Source organism: Ictidomys tridecemlineatus, chromosome 4, assembly GCF_052094955.1.
Source record: "Ictidomys tridecemlineatus isolate mIctTri1 chromosome 4, mIctTri1.hap1, whole genome shotgun sequence".
In the NCBI taxonomy this organism is placed as follows: domain Eukaryota; kingdom Metazoa; phylum Chordata; class Mammalia; order Rodentia; family Sciuridae; genus Ictidomys; species Ictidomys tridecemlineatus.
This window is the reverse complement of record NC_135480.1, coordinates 145,079,459-145,089,277: the sequence shown is the minus strand read 5'-3', so window position 1 is coordinate 145,089,277 and position 9,819 is coordinate 145,079,459. Positions and strand designations below refer to the sequence as shown.

At 40.4% G+C, this 9,819-nt stretch overlaps 1 protein-coding gene across 11 annotated transcripts in view; it reads right to left on the bottom strand.

The window, feature by feature from the left end:
• Positions 1-795: 795 nt before the first annotated feature.
• The window catches only part of Smarca2 (SWI/SNF related BAF chromatin remodeling complex subunit ATPase 2), a 165,659-nt gene continuing 156,635 nt past the window's right edge, over positions 796-9,819 (bottom strand). For all 11 annotated transcript variants that reach the window (XM_005324077.5, XM_005324078.4, XM_078047582.1 and 8 more), the window contains 5 exons: positions 9,506-9,611; positions 8,910-9,011; positions 6,202-6,334; positions 2,843-2,985; positions 796-1,710 (listed from right to left, as the gene is read on the bottom strand). In XM_005324077.5, the coding sequence (XP_005324134.2) occupies positions 1,675-1,710; positions 2,843-2,985; positions 6,202-6,334; positions 8,910-9,011; positions 9,506-9,611 (520 nt within the window). In that variant the 3' untranslated portion in view covers positions 796-1,674. The remainder of the gene's footprint in view (positions 1,711-2,842; positions 2,986-6,201; positions 6,335-8,909; positions 9,012-9,505; positions 9,612-9,819) is intronic.

The window sequence follows — 9,819 nt, the reverse complement described above, 5'->3', positions numbered from 1 at the left end:
GAGACTTAAAGTAGGACACAACATTGGCAGTTCCACCCGATTTCTCCCTTGACAATTCTAAAGGAAGTTCCCAGCCACCCACTAGTGAGGAAGGAGAACGTTTTGATCCCATCATCAGTTTTGGGGAAGGATGCACCCATCTTTGGGCTGAGTTTTTGAGAACTTTAAAATAAAAGAGATAAACATGACCCATCAAATGCAAAATATGGGACTTGATAAGACTGTAGTCAAAAACATGTACATACTAGGTAATTTTAGGAAAACTGTGAATATGTGACTATGACTTATACCTGAGAAATCAGGGAGCTATGGCTACTTCCTTTTGGTATCATCATGTGACTGCAGCTGACCTAATCTCAGGAGATTCATGCTAAAGAATCGGGGTAAAGTGTGATGACTAAATCAACTTTTCAATTGTTTGCTGAAAAGCAGGGAGGGAGAATAAAACGGTAATGATTGTCAGACCTTAGAAGAAAGGTATACAGGTGTGTTCTGAGCCAGTCTTTCAATATATAAATAGCTTTAGAGACTTTCTGGTTAATAAATAGAACCTAAGCCATGAGACAAGGCTGAATGGGACTTAGGGTGGCTTGGTCTGTGGCACCATCTTTGCTATCTAGAGTCAGAGAAGCAATAGTCTCCTGTCCCTTGGAACCCACCTAGATCATTCCAGGAGTCAGGCCCTACTGATTTCCCCCCTCCCCAGCCCCCAAGCCCTGCCCAGTTCTCGGCAGGAAACTGCCACCTCAGGTACAAGGATCTCAATCCCCTAGGACTAAAAAACAAGAGGCAACATTTGTTGAGCTAAATTATTTCTTTATTAGGAAAGCACCAACACCACATTCTTCGAAATTACTGGAATTTTATTTGCCTCAGGCTTATGACTTGCAACCAAAGACATTGTGCAAAGAAAGCAAAGATTAAGTACACTTTAGGGAGAAGGAGACAATACACATTGGTAACAGAGGAGATCAGGTGGACAAAAGAAGCCATCCAGTACACTATATAGATTGCAATATTCAATAGCGTTTTCAAAACTTTTTAAACCAAGAGAGAAAAAAATTAAGCAATGTTTACAGTAGACATAAATCTTATACAATTCAAAAAGCATTTTTTTTTCAGATCATAGAGCATAAAATGGAAAAATGTATATGTAGGTGAAATCTAACTACTGTACATTTATCACCTATTAAAGTTGCTTATATGTACCACAGTGTAAAAAAAACAATACCGAACAAATAAAACTCTTGAAAATTGCCTGATGAAAAATAAAATAACCAGTGGCTTTTAATGGCTTCTCCTGGTTATCAGTGCTACAAAAGACAAAAATCTCATCTGAACAGGTGATAAAACCAGGCACAATCAAACCGTTACCAAATTAGACCCACCCATAGAAATATACTATCCACCCACATATTTTCCATCAAAAGCTTGTTTTAATCTTTGAATCTTTGAGGCCCATTTGGTCACAATATGTTACAAATATTTGTGTGAGTTTTTTTACACCATGATATCATATGTTTGTCGGGCACTATCCTAAAGCTAGTTTATAGATGATGAAGAAGACATAGAAACAACCCAGCACCCAAATGACAATGAACTCACTGGGCAGAAATGAGAGAGAGGGGAAAGGAAGTGTTCAGTTCTACCATGGAAAAAGGTCCATCGGATGAATCACTCGTCATCGGTCCCACTTGCTTCTGACTGCTCCTATAAGTAAAAAAGATGAAATGAAACAAAATCCCATGTTTAAGGGGTGGGGGAGAGGCAAAGGAGAAAAGAGATGACTTTTAATGCCCCAGATCTCTTTTCTACACCTACATAGCAAGGACAGACTCAAGGTCAAGCAGGGCAGTTCCTCACTGAAAAAGCCAAACAACATCTACAGCCATGCTGCTCCCTGCTGCCTTTCACTACAGCTTCAAAAGTTGATGGCTAATAATTTGTCTTTAGTTCTGTTTCAGAAAACTCACAGGAGAAGAGGAATACCAGGCATTTGAGGCCTGCCCATTGGTAAGTCATCTAAAGACAACAAAGTTCTAAGTACACTTGAAAACACTTGGGTCAAGGGGTTAGGATAGGGGTGGGGTGGTAGTTCTGAAACTTGCCAGCCAGTTTCCAGAGTGGAAAATCATACTAACAGAGACACTAAGACAGAAATGTATCTTCCCAGAAAGAAAAATACAGAGGGGGTAGACAGGAGGGAGCCCGAGTTCCTCAGGCAAGTGAACAAGGTGGAAAGCAATTTAGAAGTATCTGCCATTGTTCTACTAAACAGGTGAGCTTTGTGCACTAGACTGGATCACACCACCCAGGACTGAATCCAGCCCCATGACCTGGAGCAAAACACATATGACCTAAGAATTGGCTTATTATAGCATGCAATATCTTGACAGTGACATCTTCCACATGATGCTAATGCAAGCATTAAATATGCACCCATTTTAGGACTTAGCTCAATAAATGCTGCCTGAATTTTCCAAATATTAAAAATAACAGGTCTAAGTATTTGATTGTATGGCACCTTAGGTAGCAACACAAAATTGACACCAAACTTTTGCTCTTTCTTTAATCATTAGTTCATCTAATCTGCTATACACTAGGCACCATGCTGGGTGTGATGGATATAAAATATTAATCAGCCATGAAGAGAACTGCAAATGCGTACACGGGCAGACACAAGTAAGGGGGGAGGAGGGAAACTGATTCGGAAGCATTTCATTTTTTAATACCATAAGAATAGAGTTTGGGGCTAACATATCCCTTGTTTTAATCCTGCAGCTCTGTTCAGATCCTTCCTCATGGAGCCTTTCAGGTGAGAAGGGGTGAGCATGACACTTACATTTTCATCCTGCTCTTCGTCGCTGTCAAAATCGCTCACTACAGGTTTGGCTTTTCCTCGATTTGGCCTTTTCTTGCCTTTTCCTTTGTCTCGGCCTTTCTCCTCTTTTTTATTGAGCTTGATTTTCACCTTAACAGACTTGGCTACAAGGAAAAACAAAACAGACGCCCATGAAGATTTTCGAAGACGTCTTTTTATAAAGAGTAAAATGATCTCACCTGGAGAACAAACCGAATGCCCCAGAGTGCCCAGAACCTTCCAACGCCCTGTTCCCCTTTCGAGTTGCTGCCTGCTTTCACAGGAACGTGCCTCTGTGTGGGAAATTAGTCACACAAAACAGTGACAGAGAAGCAGATGTCTCAGAGGTGACTGGATCCTCTCCCTTTCTCCTAGTGGCTAAGCAGGGACAATGAGGTGTGTGTGCAGTTATTTAATAGAAATTTTGTATTAAAAACTACGTGTAAAAGATAATAAATGAAGCCGATACTTTTACTGTGTAGATAATTCTAGTTGATTTAAAAATCGTCAACTAGAGTTGAATAGTATTTTGAATGATACAGGCATAAAATGGAAAGTAAAATCAAGACATACCCTTGAAAATTTCTTTCCCCCTTCTCTTCTCTCTCTCCCTACAGTTAGTTCTTTTTCTGGTAACTATTTCAGTGGTGGGGAAAGTATAGTCCTACATCCACTTCTCATAGTCCATACCTTGCTTTTTGCTTACATGTGGGGCATTTTTTATCTAGCACTTAAAAAGTTTCCATCTTATGGTACATGTTATTTAACCAGTCCCACAGTGTTGGGTGCTAAAGCTTCCAGCTTTACTTTGAGGACAAATGAAGTGAATCTGGTTATTAACTTAGTAGAATTTGCGGGGGGCATGGCAGACATATCCACATGGTACATTTCTATCAGTGTCCGGTCAAATTAGCCATCAGAATAACTGCACTTGTTTCCATTCTCACTTTGTGAGAGTTCAAAGTGCTGTGGTACAGACGTAGGTGTGTATCCTGACCCACAAAAGAATCAGTTCCCTGGCTTCCTGGGACAGCCATCCATTGATAACACATTCAGTAAATGTGATGGTGAGGTCACTGGGAACATGGGGTTCTCACTTAAACCAGTTTTCAGCTTTGCTAGAATATCGTGTTTGGTAGGTTTTAAGGCACCTGGATACAGATACTGTACAGGGGGGAATCAAAGCTGTGGAAGGAATCTGAGAATGAGAAATCTTCAAATTTCTTTTGTGAGGTGAATGGACCCACAAAACAAAAGCTCCTGGGGGAAATGTAAGCTATCAAAAGAGGTGAGAGTAGGGTCATTTGAACTAATGTCATGGCTGCATGGGCCCTTCTTCTATCTCAAACGAGACAAAAGCTACAAATCCTAGTACACAAAATAGAATTCCTACTCAAGCTTCTATTCCTTATATATCCAGATGTCTGCAGTTTAATTTGCTATGAGATGGTGAGCCTTGGGTGTAGCAATTTAGCATAGATGAGACAAAAAAAATAGATTAATGGAAATGTATAAAGATATGGGGAGTCCTTTAAAAAAATTAATGCCATCAGCCAGTCATACAGGGCATTTCATTTTTGGGGGGGGAGGATGGGGGGTTGAACTTACTCAACCACTAAGTGACATCCTTCGCCCTATTTTGTATTTTATTTAGAGACAGGGTCTCATTGAGTTGCTTAGTGCCTCGCTTTTTGCTGAGGCTGGCTTTGAACTCGGGATCCTCTTATCTCAGCCTCCCAAGCCACCAGTATTCTAGGTAGATGCATGACCGCACCCGGCCATACAGGACATTTCCGAGTAATTTGGAAAGAAAACATGAAGTATCTTCATCTATACAGGGTACATCTTCTAACCTGGGAGTACAGAAATCCATGTGAGGTATAAAAGAACAGAAGATTGGCAGTAAAAGCAAGAAAACACATCTTCAAGAGCATAATCCAGATGAACCATGGGACACTAAAGTTATCATGCCTGTGTGCTAGTGAATTTGTACCTCTGAAAAACCCACCTGACAAGCTGCTGTGGACAAGCAGGCTAACAGAGCAAACCATCAGGTTCATCCTACCAATAGCTGTCTAAGGTTTTCTTATGTCAACATATGTATACCTGAAACGTTCTCAGTACCAAATTGAGAAAAGTTAAATTCATGACAATAGGCAAAATCAATAAAAATAATAAGAGCAGGTAAGGGTGTGGAGAGAGGTACTTAGGTGTGTGGGTGAGAAGGTAAACAACTCTGTGGCAATATGTATGCATCAGGAAATTTTAAAAATGTTTTCATGGCTGGGAATGTGGCTCAGTGGTGAAGTACTTGCTAGCAGGCAAGAGACCTGGGTTCTAATCTCCAGTACAGCTGCCCCTCAAAAAATGTTTCAATGATTAGAAAAGCATTATTTAAAATAAAGGCCCAATTCAAGTAGTAAAATTAATATATTTTGGTACACTCATTAATGAATGTTATTAACATATCTTGATGATGAACAACACTCATTGCTGTGGAAAGATACAAACTTGTACAAAATACTGAGAAGAAATCTCTCAAAATGTTGAATTATATATTTATTGGCTAATGAAATTGTAGAAATTTTAAAAAAACATTCTAAGACAACAGTGCTAAGTATATAATTAGAAACAAGCCTAGAAAGTTTTTTCAAGTATGGCCTGAGTGTACAATAGTATAGACGTAATTCATGAGATGTATTGAGGGCAGGGATGGGGTAAAAACAATTAGAAGAAATTTTAGAACTTTGAAGGCAGCCTTCGCCTTTGAAATATTAATACTGCCTTGGTATAAAACTCAGAGGGTACCAAATAATATCCTGATTAATATTTTTAAAACAACTAATGCAAAAAACCATGATGAACAAAATTTTAAAGATCAGAACAACAGCCTCTCACAAGCAAAAAAATTCTGATGAATAAAATGGACCATGGTTTCAATTTAGTTTGACACATTCTCAAAAGTGTGGCTTGTGAGCATCAGTTTCCTGTGGGAACTTATTAGAAATGCAGATGTAGATGTGTGAGCTCCACCATAGGTTACCGAATCAGAAACTTGGGTGGAGCCCAATAATCTACACCCTCCGAGCCCTCTAGGTTTCTGAAGTAGTAGTAGGTGGACTTCACACCAAGTTTGTACTGACCTTCAAAGGCACCACTCCAGGAGTGCTTCGGAGTGCTTAGTTCTTTAAATGTTCACCTCAATTTTAAGATGAGGAAACCTGAGCAGTACATGGCCTAAGGTTGCCCAGCGAGGACAAAGCAGACTATGAGCATCTGAAGAAGCACTCTGTACAGGTAGAAAGGGGCAAGGCAGCGCAGGGACCAATGCCCAGCCTTACCCTCAGACTCAGATTCTTCCTCCTCTTCCTCTTCCTCCTCCTCATTGCTTTCCTCCTCGCTCTCTTCCTCTTTGGCAATTTTCTGCCGAGCGCTCTTAAACACTGACTGTAAGACGATGGAATCTTCATAGATCTGAGGGGTCAAAGTGGCATCTGTCAGCTGAGGACCCAAGATGCACAATCTCGGCATGCTCTTCCTTATGCAACACAACAGCTTTGTATGTCATGAATGACAGTGGAAACATCATCAGCTGTTATGCCCACATGAAAACCCAACAGACCCAAATATAGGCACACACATTCCTACAGGACCAAGTCCAAATGCAGTTAAAATCATTTCAAAGAGTGTGTGTGCTTGGCAGAGACAGGTGGCTCTTTATAAAACCATATCTCTTATTTGAATTGTTCTATTAAACACAATGCTAATACCATGGCAAAGCCACCTTCTTTAAAATGCTGTTTCCTGTTACTGAACTTACCAGTGCTGGCCAATATTCATTCAATCAACACTTTATTTTTAGTGTATGTAATGCATACACCTTGAGCACAGCCTTGTGTAGGTGTTGAGAGAGAAAGTTAAAAAAAAATTAAAACAGAAGTTCTATATGATCCAGCAATCCCATTTCTGGGTATTTATCCAAAATAATCTAACAGCAGGGTCTTAAAGATATCTGCATTCTCACGTGCTTAAAAGTGTTCTTTACAATAGCCAAGAGCTAGAAGCAACCCAAATGTCTATAGATGGATGAAGGGCTAAAATGTATATACATTTAGTGAATTATTATTCCATTGTGAAAAACAAGGAAATCCTGTCACATGCTCAAACATGTATGAACCTTGAGGACATTATGCTAAGTGAAATAAGCCAATCATCAGAAACAAATACTGAGATTATTCCACTTGTAACAACTCAAGCAAAGTAGAGTGATAGTTAGCAATAATTAAGGTAGGGGAGGAGGAGAGTTGTTAGAGACACAGAATGTCAGTTCTGCAAGGTGGAAAAGGAAAAAATCCTATGGATCTGTTGAACAATCATGCCAAAAAAAAAAAAGAAGAAGAAGAAGAAGAAGAAGAAACTTTTAATGAAGGAAAAAGAAATGTATTCCTTAAGAAAGTGGCCAGGTAACATGTGGTAAGCAGCAGCAAGCATGGCAGGAAAGTAAAGGACCAAGGGAGAGAGAACACTGTGGGAGGGGGCTGCTGGGACAGAATTTGCCAGAGACATCAGTGTTGATGGATCCTAAGGGTGAGAAAGATACCATCAAGGTGCGAAAGAACAAATGGGAAAGGTGGGGAGTTCAGAGTAAAAATGATGCGGCTTGTACTGAATCAAAGTCAGTTCCCTGGCTATGCTGCTACACTCTGAAGGGTCTTACCATCTTGTAAAGATGTAAATGATTCACAGAGTCTCTGTATACCTTACAACTACAGGTGAATCTAGAGTGATCTTAAAAATGCTAGTAGAGGTACATGTGAGAAAAGCAGATGTCTAGGGGACCCATCTGATTGGAGCATCAGTAGCAGGAGATGACGCTAGAGAATGAGATTAGGAGTTGACTGTAAAAAGCCCTCCAAAGAGGTTATTTAAGTTCACTCTGGATGGTGTGTCACCTGGGGCAGCAAAGGCATAGGGTAAGAAGGTGGTTGAGAAAGAAACTAGTATCCAGGGAAGATTAGAAGGAAAACCAAGCAAGAGCCATTTGTCACCCCATTTCACTTGTGAGATGGTGAGAGAATGGACAGATGGTGAACTGGATGCACATCACAATTAATAATGCCATACTGACATAAAGAATCCAAAGATCTATCTACAGATGAAAATGAATTATTCCCCAAAGGCTCTTTTTACTGACTCTTCTACTTCCTCTGTCTTGCCTTTCATAACTGTCCTCAGAGGGTCTCATGCCATGGTGAAGGTAACAGTACTATTAACCTGGAAATGCAGAATCTGCTCAAGGCACATTCTGATCTGATGAATGGAACTGACATGAAGGCAGACGAGTAAGATCAGGAGAGCCGCTGAAGGAATTAGGTGGTGGGGTGACACTGCATTAACTGGCAGCCACCTTGACCTGTCATGTTGTCCTTTCTTCTTCACTGGGCGTGAGGACAGAAATACAAAGAGTGAGTTCTTAAGACAGGGTGAGAGTAACTGAGGTGTAATTAAAGTCGAGGTGCCCTTTTCCTCATTATTTTGATAAATTTGGTGTCACTTATATACTCTTAGACTTGCTAAGTGAAGTGAATGTAAAGAGAATTGCAATTGGGCTGACAAAAAGGTTCTTTTTTTTAATTAAGAAATTAGAGGCACTCTATGCCTCTGTGTTTAAAATCATGGTATGTTCAACACCTGATGCAAGGTTATGATAAAATGAAGATAAATATAATCCAATACCTAGTCTCTATAAAAGCAAAAAACAGTACTGCAGGCTTTCAGCCTTACCTTAAATGACTGACTTGAATTCCTCCTCTAATTATAAGGCAAGCCTCGAAGGGAAATGCAAGGAGACAGCACAGCTATGGCACAAAGGTAATTTGAAAATGCCAAAACCTCAATTGACTTACACAGGGAGCACAGAATACAGCTTTTTAGTTTTTCACTCTCCTTCTGGTACAGTATGGCAGTGATTCACAGGGTAAAAGTTAAAAGATTCACTTGAAGGAAAGCAGGCACATGCTTAAGGTTAAAACTTCAACTAGAGACACACCTGTGATCCCTCCAAGTTGAAGGTCTGGGCGTTGTGACAGAGAAGCATGACATCTTTCTCCAGGTCTCCCAGGCTCCGGTACTTATGATTACGAATTCTTTCCTGATGGAAATTTTTTGGGAAAAAAAAAAAGTGAAGAGGACAAATGCAACAATTATTAGTTGGTTAAGAAAGTCAGACTCTCCCTCTGTCTACACAGCAGGGGCCCTGCCAGGGGTGGGGACTTCACAGCCTCAGGGGTAAAGTTCACTGAGACCACCCTCCCACTAGTGTTCTCTGGTGTGTGTGTGGGGGGGGAAGGAGCATAGGATGGCGGACAAGAGTAGCAATGGGAGGGGAGAGTCTGAAAGGTCTTCAATAAAAGGCAACATAACATAACACAAGCTCCCAACATGAGTAACAGACGTGTTACATACATGAGTAAGTAACATGCATGGGAAGGCACAAGGACATCCCCACCTTTCTGGTGGCATGCCTTCTGTAGATCTCAGGTGGTTAGACAGGATACCACTGCTGAGCCCCAACTACACAGTTCAAAGAATCCCCATGTCTGCTTTATTTAGTTGAAGAATAAAGTTAGTAAACAAAATATCTACCTTTATTTTTTTGAAATCCACTGGCTTCCTAATTAATTCATAGTACTCTGGTAACTCTTTCCTGGAAGGTAACTGAATGAAGACTTCACTGAGCTGTCGCCCTGAACTGCAGGATGGGTGAGACAAACAGAAACAAACCAGATCAAGCACTCCTCGGTAGAGGTTTTATTTCAGAAAAACGTCAACAAAGCAAATTACATCCCATGCCTGTAGACACGGGTCTTTTTAAGTTGAGGAAAATCCCACAACTATGCTGGAGATTAGTGCCCCTCCCTTGTGCCAACTTCAAATCACATTAGAACACAATTAGATCC